The 15,374-nt window shown below is 46.1% G+C and overlaps 2 protein-coding genes across 3 annotated transcripts; one reads left to right on the top strand and one right to left on the bottom strand.

The window, feature by feature from the left end:
* Window positions 1–1,803: 1,803 nt before the first annotated feature.
* On the bottom strand, window positions 1,804–11,496 carry LOC109942920 (transcription factor DIVARICATA). The gene is made up of 3 exons (XM_020545487.1): window positions 11,404–11,496; window positions 2,295–2,608; window positions 1,804–1,954 (listed from the first exon to the last, which is right to left on the bottom strand). Exons 1-3 carry the CDS (start codon window positions 11,494–11,496, stop codon window positions 1,804–1,806), a joined length of 558 nt encoding a protein of 185 aa, XP_020401076.1.
* LOC103641765 (SUPPRESSOR OF GAMMA RESPONSE 1) lies at window positions 11,358–14,687 on the top strand. Of its 2 annotated transcripts, XM_008665095.4 has the most exons (6): window positions 11,358–11,502; window positions 12,568–12,706; window positions 13,113–13,299; window positions 13,491–14,032; window positions 14,189–14,446; window positions 14,535–14,687. In XM_008665095.4, exons 1-6 carry the CDS (start codon window positions 11,495–11,497, stop codon window positions 14,586–14,588), a joined length of 1,188 nt encoding a protein of 395 aa, XP_008663317.1. In that variant the 5' UTR covers window positions 11,358–11,494; the 3' UTR covers window positions 14,589–14,687. The 2 variants fall into 2 exon arrangements, with proteins under 2 accessions (XP_008663317.1, XP_008663316.1); XM_008665094.4 differs by having other exon boundaries at window positions 11,383–11,502; window positions 14,189–14,687.
* The last annotated feature ends 687 nt before the right edge of the window (window positions 14,688–15,374 follow it).

Below are 15,374 nucleotides of genomic sequence, written 5' to 3'. Positions count from 1 at the left end.
TACCTAATCCTAATATTCAAATAAATCATCATACCAAGACCACGTGCTGCCACATCTGTGGCAGCCATTATAGGGCTCTTGCCGCTCTTAAACTCTGCAAGAACATAGTCCCGTTCAGCTTGAGCTTTATCACCATGTATAGATAATGTTGGCCACGCCCATCCATTTTAAGCTGTCGGGTGATCTTATCGCAATCCTTTTTTGTTTGGAAGAATATCAAGATACGACTCCCATCCATTAGATCAGACAAGAGCTTACTGAGTCTATGGGAAAGAGGTGAAAATCAACTCACACTGTGTCCATTTGTAATCGAAAGTACCATAGTAAGTGAGCATAAAAGTTTTTAGTCAAAAGACCGTCAACCATACATACCTTGGATACTTCTCATGGTCTGAAATAACTTCAACAATTTGTTGTATGTAATGATTAGCTTTAAGTTCAGGTGAGCCTATATGGAATGATTAGCTTTAATACAATTGGGCCATCGCCTTGTTCTACAGGAATTAGAATAACAAATAATATTAAAAGGGAAATGGACACAGTCAGAAAACATACAGAAAGCTCACAACAAGTTTATAGGAAACCAACCTAGCCGAGGCTGGGCACCAACATGAACCAACCTAGGTAACAGATAAGATAATGTTTTCCCTGAGCCTGTTTGAGCGATATCAATCAGGTCCCTACCCTTCAAAGTCATAGGCCAACCTTGAGATTGAATAGGTGTTGGCTCCACAAATCTAGATAGATTGCATGCAGTAATCTGTCAAAAGAGTCATGAAACAGTAGTGTAAGAAATCACAGGTATTGCGTTATTTTCAACAGTTCCTGTTCTGCAGGGACACTTTCCTGTTCCACGGCCGCCTCTCCCTCCATCTCGAAATATAGACATACCAGGATTCAAACAAGACAAATTTCTTAGATTTTGACCAACAATTACTCAAATGATACACATGCATGTATAAAAGTTGTATCAATAGAACAACATTCCACATGTAATTTAATGCAAATTGATTTTGAAGCAATTGATGATATATTATAAGTGCCATTGGTGATCAAAGAACATTTCTAAAGATTTTTCAAATCTTACTATATACCTTATAAAAAAACAGAGGGAGTACTGATTTCTTATTAGATTACTTGACGCAGCGAGATGTGAGTTCATGGCATAGAAAACCATAGTATTTGGTTAAGACAAACTAGCAAAGAAAGTCATTAAATGCAGTTGACAAAAGAGCGCAGTATGTATACCTGATAGATGATGTGTCCAGCTCCTTCTTTGAAAGAGTTATAGTGATCATAGAGACATAGAGACATGTCTTGTTGTCTCAAGCTTGCAAAGAGATATAATATTGAACTCCAAGATTATGGGTTCATGTGCAGTTATAGTTCTATCCTGGAATAAAAACAAGTCACTTACGGAAGTAGGCCTTCTTCCAATGGCTCCCACATATCAGTAATACCAGTAGATCCAGTGGTGGTATTCTGATGGAGGCCAACAATCCTCCTCTTCACAGTAATAACAGTAACAATTAGAATCAAGTGATAAGTAATATTAGCAAGCACCAGAGCCATAAGGAGTACCTTGATCAATTCCACAACCATGAAAGTCTTATTGATAGTCCTCCCCATGGCCTTGAATACAACCTCATCAGAACCTTTGTCCTTAAAGTAAGAAATATTATGGTGCATCTTATCAGGCACACAACACAACAAAAGTATATTGCATAAAAGCAGTAGTATCTCATAAAGTGAGGCCATGTGAAGACATTCTGAACACTCTTGCACACTTTGAAATAATAAATTTCATGAACCATTTTTATGGAAATTTGATACATCAGTAAGATACTTCTGCGCGTGGCTGGCCACCTGCGTCGGCGTCCGGCTTGTCATGAAGTTGCGCGAGATGATCCTCCAGTCCCCTCGCCCGTACTTCTTCAGACCCATCAAGAACAGCCTACTCCCGCGCGACGGACCGGTGGGAGCGCGTGGCCGCGGTGCTGCCCGGTAGGACGGTGGCCGACGTCACGGCGCACTACGACGACCTAGAGTTCGATGTCGGCTCCATCGAGGCCGGCTTCGTGCCTTTCCCCCGCTGCGGCGGTGGCGCGTCGCAGTCGGCCGCCGGGTTCACATTCGAGGTTGGCGGGACGAGCTTTAAGCGCTCCTGCCACGTGGTTGGCAGCGGCAAGCGCGAGCGCGGGCCGGACCACGAGCGCAAGAAGGACATCCCCTGGACGGAGGAGGAGCACAAGTATGAGATCGAGGATCAACTAACTGGGGTTGTGCTTGCTTACTTGTGCTCCTCCTCCGTCCAGGGGATGCCCTTCTTGCGCTCGTGGTCCGGCCCGCACTCGCGCTTGCCTCTGCCAACCACGTGGCAGGAGCGCTTAAAGCCCGTCCCGCCAGCCTCGAACGTGAACCCGGCGGCCGACTGCGACGCGCCACCGCCGCAGCGGGGGAAGGGCACGAAGCCGACCTCGATGGAGCCGACATCGAACTCCAGGTCGTCGTAGTGCGCCGTGATGTCGGCCACCGTCCTCCCGGGCAGCACCGCGGCCACGCGCTCCCACCGGTCCCTCGCGCGGGAGATGGACGAGGGCACCGGGTGCTGCTACGGCGATGTCGAGGAAGAGGAGCCGCGGGCGGGGGGGGGGGGGGGGGCTAGATCCGCGGCCGGGCGAGAGGTGAATCGCGACAGAGGGGCTGGCGTGCTGCTACAACGACGTTGAGGAAGAGGAGCCGCACGGGAGATGGACGAGGGTGTCAGGTGCTGCTACGGCGACGTCGAGGAAGAGGAGCCACGGGCGGGAGGTGAATCGTGACGGGGGGAGGGGTTAGATCCGCGGCTGGACGGGAGGTGAATCGCGGGGGGAGGGGGTGCGCTGGATCCGCATGCGGGCGGGTGGTGAATCGCGGCGGAGGGGCTGGCGTGCGCGAGATTTGCGGTGTGGGCTATTGAGGCGGGGGCAGTCTACACTCTCCTCGATCGCCTTAGGCTGGTGGCAGTGCGGGCGGCAGCGCGGGCGAGAAGGCCACTGCCGCCCGCGCGCGGGCGAGAGGCGGGCAAGAGGCCGGCGCCGGGCGATGGCGCTCGCGCCCGGCGAGAGCGGGCGGTATCGCCTCGCTCTCGCCCGCGCTGGAGCGCCCGCCCGGGCGAGAGGGAGGCGAGGCACTGGTGGGGCGAGAGCGATGTGGCGCGATCTGATTGGTCCACGTGTCGCGATCTGATTGGTCCATGTGTGCTAGCCGTTGCAACTAGCCATTTTTGACCGTTTGGAGTCCAAAAAATTCGAAAAAATTGCAAAAAATCACAAATTTCATCCCCAATCCCTCTATATATACCCCTACCCGGGTGGAGCTCATTCCACACACCATTCTATCTCATTTTTCTCTTCCAAACTCCCCTTTCTTCACACAATGTCGGGTTGGTCCCCAGATTTGAACACCTTCACGGATCTCTTGCAGTCCGATGGGTCACCTACAACCCTTCCGTTAGATGAGTCTTCTTGACTACACGTGTGCTAGACGTTACAAAGCATGGTCTTGGTAGTGGATCTGATTCGACTGCGAATAAGAGAACCCGACTCGGAGTCTCTGGTGAATATAGTTCTGGAGGCACTGAAGACACCGAGGAGGAAGTGCCCCGACCAGTGGGGCGTGATAGGGCAAAGGCGGCTGCGCGAAAGACAAAGACGAAGGGGAAATGGAAGGAAGCCACGAGCAGCGAAATTATCATGTCATTTTATTTTAATTATTATGTACTTTGTAATTTTTAATTCAATAAAAAATATTATGTTGTGTGTTTTCTGAGCGTTGAAATAAATCCGCGTGAATTACTTAATTCTGAAATAGAAAAACTGACGTGGCTATAGCCTGCTGCAGCCTGTGCACTAGAGCAGCAGAGGCGAGAGTGGAGGCGAGAGCTGACGTGACATGGGCAAGAGGGAGGCTGTGCATTGGACTCAGCCTTACAACTGCGAAGTACAAGACAGGAACAGGAAACAGGCAGGCCGCCCCGGAAACAAAACAAATCCAGGCGTATCATATCCATTGCGACACCGTCGCACGGCAGCGCAGGACGAAAAGGGGAATGAATCTTCCATGGGATTTTCTACGAAACGGGGAGGGGGTGCTGCTCTCGTCTCGTCTGCCAGCAGGGGATTCAACTGTCGGGCTCCGCCGAGACAGGCAGACTGACAGTCTGTGACGTGACGACCTTAAGCCGTCCCTCGTTCACACGCACTGAACTACTACGACACCGGATAGGGTCTACCGTACCGTACCCCATTGGCCCATTGCTCTCCTCTCCTGCCGCCTCCCTGGGTGCTCACTCCTCGGCTCCTCGCAGCAGGTGGCCAAGTGTGAGCCATCGCCAGTTGTGTCACTCTTTCCGGTCTATCGCGAGTCGTCGGCAACGCGCGGGTCCCCCACGCGCGACGGGGCGAAAGGCCGAAAGCCGAAAGGCAGCGCCGGCTGCATTTGCCTTGCGCTTTGCGAGGCGAGGGGCTGCGCGATGCTTGTTTGTTGCAGCAAAATGGTGCTTGAAAGTCCCCGGCCGAGTCAATTCTTCAGTCGGTCAAGCAAGCAAGCATTGATGGCTTTTGACCGGTGGGACCTCTCTGCAACCAATCCCATCGACGGGTATTTTCCGTGGTGAGTTTCAATACACTATTTTTTTATACTGTCATATTAAATTTAAAATATCTAAGGCTATCTTCAGCGGTGAGTTTCAATACACTATATTTATTCTGTCACATCAAATTTAAACTAGGAAATAGTGTGAAACTCTATCATCTCCTATAAAACTCTTTCGACGTTTCTTCTCTTAATTGCAATGATATGTAATCAAAGATAATGATGCATCACCTCATTTAATAAACATGAAACTTTTATAAAAAATGACCTAAAGATTTATAGTTCTCGCTCTATCGGTCTCTATGGCACTATGGCGGGAGGGACTAGGGAGCCTTATGGTGATTCCAACCATTCCCTTTTTTCCTCCCCGTATTTATACTCTCTAATTGTTTTTAAATACATCTTTATCTTTCATTCCTCCTTCTATTCCTTCTCCTCTCCAATTATTCCCTCTATTCAGCTCCCCTCTGCACTCCCCCCTATTTGACTTTTATATACCTGTTTTTGGAGTTCAAAAAAAGTGTACGCTATTTGGAGTACCTTACTACACATTGTTATCTAGTAATTACACTTGAAAATAATCAATTTTGTTGTAAATATGACTAATTATTGAGGGGAAAGATTAGGGCTCCCCTTCGTAGGGGAAATGGGACGAGGATAACTCCAACCATTCTCCCTCCAAAATCCCCCAGTGGTACTTTCTATTCAAATTTTAATACTCTCAAGTCTCAACTATTCTCCTCCCTATTTCATCTCATCTCCAACCATTCTCCCAATTTAGCCCCCTTTATTTTTTAACTGAGCTATTTAAATTTTTTGCATCAGTTTTTAGAGTTTTAAAAGATACTACCACATTTGTAGTATTGTAATACATATTGTTATCAGGTAACTAAACTTAAAATGAGTTAATTTCACAATTAAATGTACTGATTAATGGAATCATGCGATTAGACCTCCTCGTTGGAAGAGATTGCTATGCTTGATCCAAAAACTATCACCTAGAGAGAAGGAACTCATGCACCTCAACTATAGAGCCCCTCAATGCCCTTTATGCAACATTTGATACAAAGGCATTTGAGAACACCAGATATCTAGAGTCTGCATTTCATGCGTGGAAGATATTGGAAGAAACATATGATGGCACATGAATGGTAAAGTGTGTCAAGTTATACATTCTTTACGAGAACTACTTCACTTTGCAATAAAGGAAGGTGGAAGTGTGTCAAAGTTGTGTTCAAAATCCGTGTTGGAGTTGTAGTTTCTATTATAGTTCATTTCAATATTTTTTGGGAGCATATTAGTTAAATAAAATTCATGTAAAATGTATTTAAATAACCTTTTCCTAAAAAGGTTACTTATCCAATGTTTCTATTTTGTTTACTTAATCAAAAACATCATGATTTTTGGGAACAAAAAAGTAGTGGTCGAAGGTGGATGGGTGGGTGCTCTAACCTACTTAAATCAAGCAAAAAAAAGGAAAACATGGGTCGTACACAAAACTTGGTGGGTGTAATGGAGATGGTTGCAACAAGAAGACTTAAGTGGTATGGGTTATATACAGTGGAAAAGGGGGTGGATGAGTGGTGTGAGGGTGGTAACCTCCATAAGACTGTCTCCAGCAACGTACTCTATATCCATCCTCCATATCCATCATTTACAGTCTCCTCTAAAAGACTTCATCCTCTATATCTACTTTCTCTCCAACAACGTCCTCTAAATCACGTTCTCTATACGCAGATACCTATATTAGCATTTTTATTTTTATTTTTTTGTACATACATATTTGTCATACTCTTAAATGTATTGTACATATTTTAGTTTTGCTAAACCGGTTATTTAAAGTATTCAAATGGATAGAGGAACATTTAGAGAAACTATATAGAGAGAGAATCCAACAGCGTACTCTAAATTTAGAGGACCGTTTAGAAAACGCTGCTGGAGAGCATAGAGGACCATTTGACCCTTTATATTTAGGGTAAAAGAACCTTTAGGGGCTCTTGCTGGAGCGAGCCTAAGTCTTATGAAAAAAAGGAAAAACCCTCCATACCGAAAATCGGTGGGGCTAGTGGAATAGGGAGGGGTCAACCTCCTTAAATCTATTGAAAAGGAAACAATTAAGTATGAGGATGGGGCAAATCAATCCCTTGGGTAACTGACTAGACTAACAAATAAATAGGGCTAACCTTAAAGTGTAAAATGGACAAATATTGTCGGAACCTATTAACCCAATGGATAACATGGGTCAATCGTCTCGTCACGTAATAAATGTTTTCTTAATTTATCTGTCTTCTTTATTTTTCCAAACGAGCATGTTTGTTCATAGCTTATAATTATGGAATATCATATTTTATAAATAAAAATAGATCACTTCCAAACTTGTTTAGATCTGGGCCTTAGCCAACATGAGGAATTTCATGTACTAATGCAAGGATATTGTCTTAGATTCTCAGTGCAGTACATGCAAAGCGGCCATACATAATTAGTTCTGGAGCCTAACTCATTTTGTATGACAAGACAAAGTGTTAATAATATTCAAGACCTACAAAAAATAGAAAAAATATTTAAGTCGACCTACAATATCTATTAGGTTAATGAAGCTATAACATTTGACAAAAATGAGTCAACTCATGGCTCCTACTAGAACTGGCCTTGTGTCCAGGTCTAAGACCGAGACGAGATCGATTCATTGCTATACATAGGAAAAATTTATACCCAGAACTCGGTGGAAATAGTGAAGAAGTTTGCAGCGGACAGGTTTATACGGTGTAGGTCATATCTAGTAAAAAGAGAGAAAACGATCGTAGCTAGAATTCAGCGACCTTCACATGTTTTTAGGCAGAGGTGTCGTTGAGGGTGGTCTGCGTGAGCAATGGACCACACTGACATTATTGCTTAAGATATTACCACTATATTAGTGTTTTAGTTGGCATAGAAAGTCACTTTTAGTCTTTGGGTGAACCTTAAATTTGGAAATGAACCGTTCAATTAAACACCTCTATAATACCGTGAATCTATGTTGCGTTTCCCATAAATTATTTACCTATATATGCGTTTGATACATTTGCATTGTTGAATGTAATATGTCATCCTCACTGATCTAAAATCCGACTACGAAACTATTAATGCGTCTCTAATAGGTTAATGAAGCTATAACATTAAATAAAAATGAGTCAACTCATGGCTCCTAGAATTGGCCTTGGGTCTAGGTCCAAAGCCAAGACATGATCGATTTATTGTTATACATAGAAAAAACTTGTACCTAGAATTCGGTGAAAATAGTGAAGAAGTTTGCGACAGACAGACTTATATGGTGGAGGTCGTATCTAGTAAGAAAAGAGAGAGATAAGACCGTCGTAGCTAGAATTTGGCGGCGTTCACATGGTTCGTTAGGCAGAAGTGTTGTTGAGGGTGGTCTACGTGAGCCGTGGACCACACTGACATTATTGTTTAAGATATTATCACTATGTTAGTACTACACCCGTTCACAAATATATAACACCATTAACTTTTTTCGAAAACTTTGGCCACTCGTCTTATTCAAAATATTTATTCAAAAATGAAAATTTTTAAGTAAAGCATAAACTATCTTAACTGATACAATAAATCAAAATAAATAAATAAATGATAACTCATTATTTTTTTGAATAGGATGAATGCGGTGTCGTATATTTATGAACGAAGTGAGTATTTTAGTTGGCGCAGAAGCCACTTGGAGTATTCGAGTGAACCTTAAATTTGGAAATGAACCGTTCAATTAAACACATTTGACGTGAATCTATATTGGCGTTGTTCCCATAAATTCTTAGCTTTACGTATATATAATATGTGTTTGATACATTTGCAGTGTAAAATGTAATCATGTCACCCTCGTTAATCTAAAATCTGGCCACGAAACTACTAGTGCATCTCTAACATTTGACCCCACCCCATGGGACATGGGAGGAAGCCCTTTCTCTACGGATATGTGCCACCGTGTCTTCCATTGACTGCCATCCTTGGTTTACGAGTTTGTGGGAGTCGTCGGTGTCGCACAGGCCGAATGGACCCCCGTACAGGATGCGCACAATTGCCTTGCGCGGCAAGAAAAGATGGCGCGGGGCAGCAGCTCGGCCAGCGATGTGGTGGCAGTGGCACGCAGGGGCAGGAGCCGCCCGTCCAGAACTAGAATCCAGAGACAGACAACTGGGTCCCACCAGAGGAGCGATGAGAGAGACCCAACTCCCGAGTTCCCACCGGCCTTTTGTGACCCGGACAAAGTCGCTGAGACCCAATCACGCAAAAGAGAGAGAGAAAGAACACACAGTGAGAGAGAGATTGTGGAGAGGACACTGGAGTGAGAACACACAGTGAGAGAGCCGAGAGGACACAGTGAGAGAATAACTAGTTTTCTAATAGTTTCTTGTTTTTATTTCCCAAAACTATTTAAAATACTCTTTGTGGACCGACCTCACCTCGTGACATACTCTCTAGTTTCAAATTTATAATATATAAGCAGTAGTAGAACAATTCTTAACATATACAACCGGTGAAGAATGTGACGATGTAAACTTGTAGTAATAGACAACAAGCAGAATCACCCTCCATGACCATTCTGGCCAAATAAATTGTAGTGATACCAGGTAGGAAACTCAGTGAGAACCAAATATAGGTTGACAAATGACTATAATATTTATTATAGACCATTATTGTTTATGTAAGAATTGATAGAAAGGATGATGACGACGACTTATCGAAACATGGTATACAATGCTTAATCACAAAGCTGTTTACATTGTTTTTATATCAGAATAATGTAGCACAACATCAGTAAAGAATCCAATAATTACATGGTATTACTTAATCACACTTAAATATGTAGAAATTATTTGAGGAAACTAAATTTAGGTAAATATGTGGCACTGAATAAATTGTAACCGGTTAACAGGGCTGAAGTGACAATATTTGCTGTATAAACACAGAGTTCAATTAATGGTGTAGTATGATGGCCAAGAAACAAATCGAGGATAATATCATGAATGTAATAGGGAAAGTTGAGGTTCTGTCGAAGCAAGTCAAAGAAGAGAAACTATCTTCAAGCACTTTAATGGTTGGTACCTACAAAATCAACCTCGAAAGGCAGTTATCAACTACAATAATTTAAGATGTCAATTTCATCACACTAGACCATACCTTTTTTTCTTCTCCCATTTTCTCTTGGCAACCACCCAATTTAAGGAAAAGAAAACAAAACCAAACATGTGCGCACCGGTCGCCATGGCCATGACAACCAGGGGAGGGCGAGTATTCTGTCTCCGATTCATCGTCGTCCACCTCTTGCTCGTGGTAGCTGACCATGCGGCGCGGGCGAGAGTTCAAGTGTACCGGTCGGCAAGCCGGAGGTGAGGACCGGAACCAGCAGGGAAGGGTGTGCTCGATCGTGTCCACGCGACGCAGGAGTGAGTGGAGCAGCAGGTGGCCAAGGTTGTCGCCTCGTCGGATAGATTGGGCTTCAGCTTCGTCGGCGGCGAAGGAGGAGGATGGGGGTAGGCATGGTCATACGGAGTCCAGGAGGAGATTGGAGTCGGCAAGAAGATTCAAACGCTGGGAAAACCCACGATCTGAAATCCTAAGCGTTGAAGACAAATCTAACGACTACGAAATTTTGGAGCGACGTGGATAGGCTCGAGGCGCCGTTTCCATCCGGCTTTAATAATAAGGAAACGACACATCCAAGATTTCTTGACTGGGTATGTAAGATTGCGAGATTAATATGTCCTCAGGATACTGTCGTAGTAGCCTAGTCAACCGAAAGGATAGCCGCGGAAGGCAGAAATTAATGGACCTGACAAAATCGCGGAGGAAGTTTGGGGAGTAGAAACAGTGTTAAATGCACACATATATTATATACTATGTATACTTTTTTTGCAAAAAAAAGAAACCGGGTATACAACTAGTGAAGAAGAACATATCTGGTGTATATGTGATTTTAGTGTACATGATGCACATATCGAATCATCATCATCTATCCTAGATCCAACGTCTCTAGTTGGTCTCTAAATTTTTGCAAAGAACACCATTTATAAAGTGGTGGAGCATACTTGTGGAAGGTGTTAAATATAACAAGCAATCTGGGACGTTAGATCTGACATAGACGATGATTTAATATATGTACTATAAACTTATATGTATGTTCTGCAGTGAGAGAGTGGATATGACACCGGAGTGAACAGGGTTGCTGGCTCGCTGCTTGCTGCTTGCTTTGCTTGTGACTAGAGATGGCCAAACGGGCCGGCCCGGCCCGGCCCGGCCCGGGCCCGGTGAAGCCCGGCCAAAACCGGGTCGGGCCTGCTGAGCCAGCGGGCTTAAGTTTCTGTCCAAGCCCGGCCCGCAGCGGGCCTAAACGGGCCGGGCCGGCCCGTTTAGCACGAAAAAACGGGCCGAAAAGCGGGCTAAACTGGCCGGTAAGCACGTTTTAGTGTAAAAAAAACGGGTTTAACGGGCTTAGAGGTAAACGGGCCGTGCCGGGCTAGCCCGCCGTGCCTAGTTTCCTGTCCAAGCCCGCCCGCTTATTCTACCGTGCCGGGCTCGGACCGGGCCCAAAAAGCGGGCTTCGTGCCGGGCTCACGGGCCTCGTGCTTTTTGGCCATCTATACTTGTGACGGTAGCCAAAACCGCCCGCGCAGGCCGTCGCTTTTGGAGCGCGACTTCCTGGTCTGCGCGACCTGCCAGCCACTATAAAAACCCGCGGCCACCCGGCGCTCCAACGCCTCCTCTCTCTCTCTCTCTCACTCCCCACACCCTACTACTCCTGCGGTGCGGGTGCGCGGCGCTCCTCCACGCGCAGCAGCAGCCGGCTCCAGTCCAGCTCCCGCCGGCGGCCATGGATACGTAAGTCGCAGTTTTTCTTCTTGCTTAATACTAGCTGCGCTCCGTCGGGGCGTCGGTTCCCTCGTGTGCACGCGGGGGGTTGGGGGTGGTCTGCGGATTTGGAGCGGCGGCCGGCTGGCTCTCTTGGTTTCTGGGGCTGATCGACCTGCGACTGCGAGGCGGCGACCCCGGTGCGTGGGGTTGGTTTCATGAGCCGAGCGGCTCTGGTTTTCGACGAGGCCGCTCTGATGCTGCGCTGGGCTTGCCTGAGACGGGACGGGAACGGGAGGATATGATCTCTGCGCCACGATCGACGGAATGTGCTCTAGATCGGCCGGAGACGAGCGCCAAGGCCGCGTCCAGGCGCCTGCCTTTCCCGGCCAAAAGGGCAAGACATTTTATTTTGCAGCCTGCGGAGGTGCAACAGGAAGCGTCCTCTGTGTGGAGACTGAGGAGGGCAGAGGAAGGTTCTGTTTGCTCCATACATACATGAGTCTGGACATGGATCCTGTGCGGTCTCTGTTGGCCGATCGCAGCTGACCCGACGCCGGCTGAGCTCCATCGTCGATCTGTGGTCGTTGCGAGGAACAGAGAGGGGGGATGTGACATCTGTGTGTTCCAGCTCCAGTACAAGACTGAAGGCAACTCTTGGAATTTGGAGATTGCGTTTGCTGCAGGATTACTGGATCATGCCAAGTACTACCACTACTTCAAAAGCTCCGGTGCCAGGAATCTTCCGCTGGAAGGAAGCATAGGGAGTGTTCTGTTTAGCCTCCTCTCCTCTGCTGGTGTGTTTGCTGTGGCATAGCACTCTTGGCGAAGTACAGATTCAAATGGAGGAAGGAGTAGTAGCAATGGATCATACACAGTGTGACAATGGTTGGGGAGAGTTAGCAATGGATCCAAAACTGCATCGTCCATGTGTCAAATGCTCTTTCGATCATTGCTGCTACGCATCCTCAATTGCACTTAAATCATTTTTTCTTCAAAAGTTCTTGTTTGTGTTTATCTTCTGTTTTGCGTAAGACGCTACATATCTTCTGTTTGAGTTTAACAGGAATGGATGTTGTACCCTTTTTTTTTCAGTTCGTGGATTATGAACGGGCTGGGTTTTGCCGAGAAAATAAGAAGCGCAACTCGGTCGCTCACCCTCCGATTCGGTGAACTTTTTGCGAGACCACGTGCCAGATGCACCAACTGCGACTGCGACATTGACGTTAGTGATGTAAGTTCAGTCAACTACTTAGTTACGAGTTCTTATGTTTTTTTTTTCTCTCTGTCGTTTGACTGACTCTCATTGAATTTCGAAAATGTCCTTCTAGACATCATTTCCACCAAGCACCCTGATCCAACCAACACAAGTAGGAAAACAACTTTGTAGGTCATTCTCTCAATACTATGTCTATACCTAGATGAGGTATTATAACGAAGGAAAACAACTCGGTCGCTCACCACTTTTTTTTTTACTAGAATTGATTCATTGTCATGCCCGCACTTTCTTAGCCATATGACTGTCAGGGACCCTATTTAATTGCCGTCAAAACCTCGATTTCAATTTTGACTGACATGTTCCATATTATGGACGTCTTTGTTTTTTTTTCTTCCCTGGAACCTCACACCATGCTTTGCAGGTTTCTTTGGTGTGGCCAGCACTTCCTGCCGGTGTCAAATTCGATCCTACCGACCTAGAGCTTCTGCAGCATCTACAGGGAAAATCCAGCCTGCCGAATTCAGTGTCCCATTCGCTTATTGACGAGTTCATACCTACTATACAAGAGAAGGAGGGGATCTGCTATACACATCCCAAAAATCTCCCTGGTACATGATTCTTACTTTCTAATTGATCAATGATTTGGGAACTAATAAGTTCTCCCATGCCATCATGTAGAGGTTGCCTCAAGGTAGTTGATTAGCTCATACACTTCTGTTATTTCTCTCTCTCTCTCTCTCTCTCTCTCTCTCTCTCTCTCTCTCTCTCTCTCTCTCTCTCTCTCTCTCCGGTTTTTTAGGTATGAAGATGGACGGTAGCTGCCTCCATTTCTTCAACAGAGTTCGGAATGCGTATGACACTGGTAACCGCAAGCGTCGAAGGATCGTCGTCGCCACCGTCGGCGACGACGTTTCTGACGGCGGCGGCGTTGCTGCTAGCGGGAACAGCAGGTGGCATAAGACCGGATCGTCCAAGCCCGTATTCGACGAGGACGGCGTGAGGCAGGGCTGGAAGAAGATCTTAGTCCTCTACAGAGCTCCCAAGAAAGTCGGCGGCAAGCCAGAGAGCGAGAACTGGGTGATGCACCAGTACCATCTCGGCGCAAGAGAGGACGAAACCGACGGCGAGTTTGCAGTCTGCAAAGTATTCTACCAGTCGCCGTTGAGGAAAAACGGCAGACCTGCTAAAACAGACGCTGCGGCTGCGGCTGCGGCTGAATCCGATGCGTCTGTTGGCAAAATCAACCCTAGGACCCCGATGACGACAGATCCTCCCCGGCCCCGCCGGCTCAACAGCAGCCCGTGCAACACCGAGCAGTATACCCCCATCCAGGAGGATCAGGTGAATAATCCAGTGATCATATTTTATAGTTTAGTTTGATCTCCCAACATAATGCTAATTAAGTATCCCCTCCCTCCATTCATCAACCAACCAGTATATTTTTCTTAACTAGCGAACGATCTCTCATTTTTTGCTTCCTCTGAATTTTTGTGACAGGGGGAGGAAGAAGAAGAAGAAGAATGTGGCACGTCGAAGATGAAGGCCGAACCATCCGAATGTTCTGCGTGCTATGCTGAAGCATCACCGACTATTCCTACCTCCGACGAACCCATGCAGGCCACGGATGATGCCCTGGACGCAGGACTCGACACACCTCTGCCCGTCGATGGGCCTAGCATGGACCTGTTCCATGGGTTGCCTGACCTGGATAACGCTCATCCGTTCACTGGACTTGGCACATGGATCAGTTTAGATGTGAGCTACCTTGTTTGTTCGCTTGTTGCAATAGATGGCAGGCATGGCCACGAACGACGAGCTCATGGGTTTGTGTCGTCGTCCGCAGGACATCCTCGGACCACAGGATGGCCTCGCGGCCTGGCCGGACGGATTCCTCTGATGCGACGCGAAGAAGGCTCGGAGCTGGCGGCAGCAGTGGAAGGAGCCAGTTCTGTTGTTAATCGTCGGCTCGTCGCCTTGTGAGATGATGCTTCGTGCGCAAGACTGCATTTTCAGAATTTCATGAGAAGTTTTGTACAGCAGTAATAGTTGTAGAACCGAGAGAGCTTAGCAGACGACTTCAAAAAAAAAAAGAAAAAGAAAAGAAAAAAGAAACCGGTCGTAAGCTAGTGGTACAATGTACTAGTAATATGTAATGATGTTGTGAAATTTATCTCTAACAGTTTACCCATTCATATACTCATATTTAAACTACACTTCATAAATAGTATAGTATAGTATTAAATAGTGTTTTTGGATAAACTATAGCCATAAAATTCTTTGCCCATACCGTATGAAACCTTTGTCTCAGTCACCCGTTTTTTTGGCCGTCAAATTTTATCCCTGTTTTTTTATGAGTCGTCCTTGTCTTAGACCCGTTGTTTGTATATGTTTATTGGGTCCCACATGTCAGTTTTTTTATGAAACCTGTGATTTTATCTTAGAGCTAGTTTGGGAACCTCAATTTTCCAAAGGATTAGAGATGGCAACGAGTCGGATTCGGGTTGGGTGGAGCAAAAACCCGCCCACGACCACACCCGCGAAATGTGACCAAACCCACCCGTGACTGCACCCGCGGGTGGAATCCCGCACCCGCACCCATCGGGTTTCGGGTCCCCGTCGGGTTTTCCAGTATGTAGCAATATAGCATGTTCAACAGCAAAAATATAATCGGAAGTCAGAAAAA

This window comes from Zea mays, chromosome 10 (assembly GCF_902167145.1).
Source record: "Zea mays cultivar B73 chromosome 10, Zm-B73-REFERENCE-NAM-5.0, whole genome shotgun sequence".
NCBI lineage: Eukaryota > Viridiplantae > Streptophyta > Magnoliopsida > Poales > Poaceae > Zea > Zea mays.
This window is presented reverse-complemented; position numbering and strand designations above follow the sequence as displayed.

Excerpts from the sequence above, each read along its gene's own strand:
- LOC109942920 (XM_020545487.1), bottom strand. The coding sequence starts at position 11,496 with ATGGCCGCCGGCGGGAGCTGGACTGGAGCCGGCTGCTGCTGCGCGTGG. Across the intron at positions 2,609-11,403 it reads GGAGTAGTAGGGTGTGGGGA|CACCCGGTGCCCTCGTCCAT; the intron begins GTGAGAGAGAGA and ends TCGCCGTAGCAG. Across the intron at positions 1,955-2,294 it reads TGGACGGAGGAGGAGCACAA|GCTGTTCTTGATGGGTCTGA; the intron begins GTAAGCAAGCAC and ends GCGCGGGAGTAG.
- LOC103641765 (XM_008665094.4), top strand. Across the intron at positions 12,707-13,112 it reads GCGACATTGACGTTAGTGAT|GTTTCTTTGGTGTGGCCAGC; the intron begins GTAAGTTCAGTC and ends CATGCTTTGCAG. Across the intron at positions 13,300-13,490 it reads ACATCCCAAAAATCTCCCTG|GTATGAAGATGGACGGTAGC; the intron begins GTACATGATTCT and ends CCGGTTTTTTAG.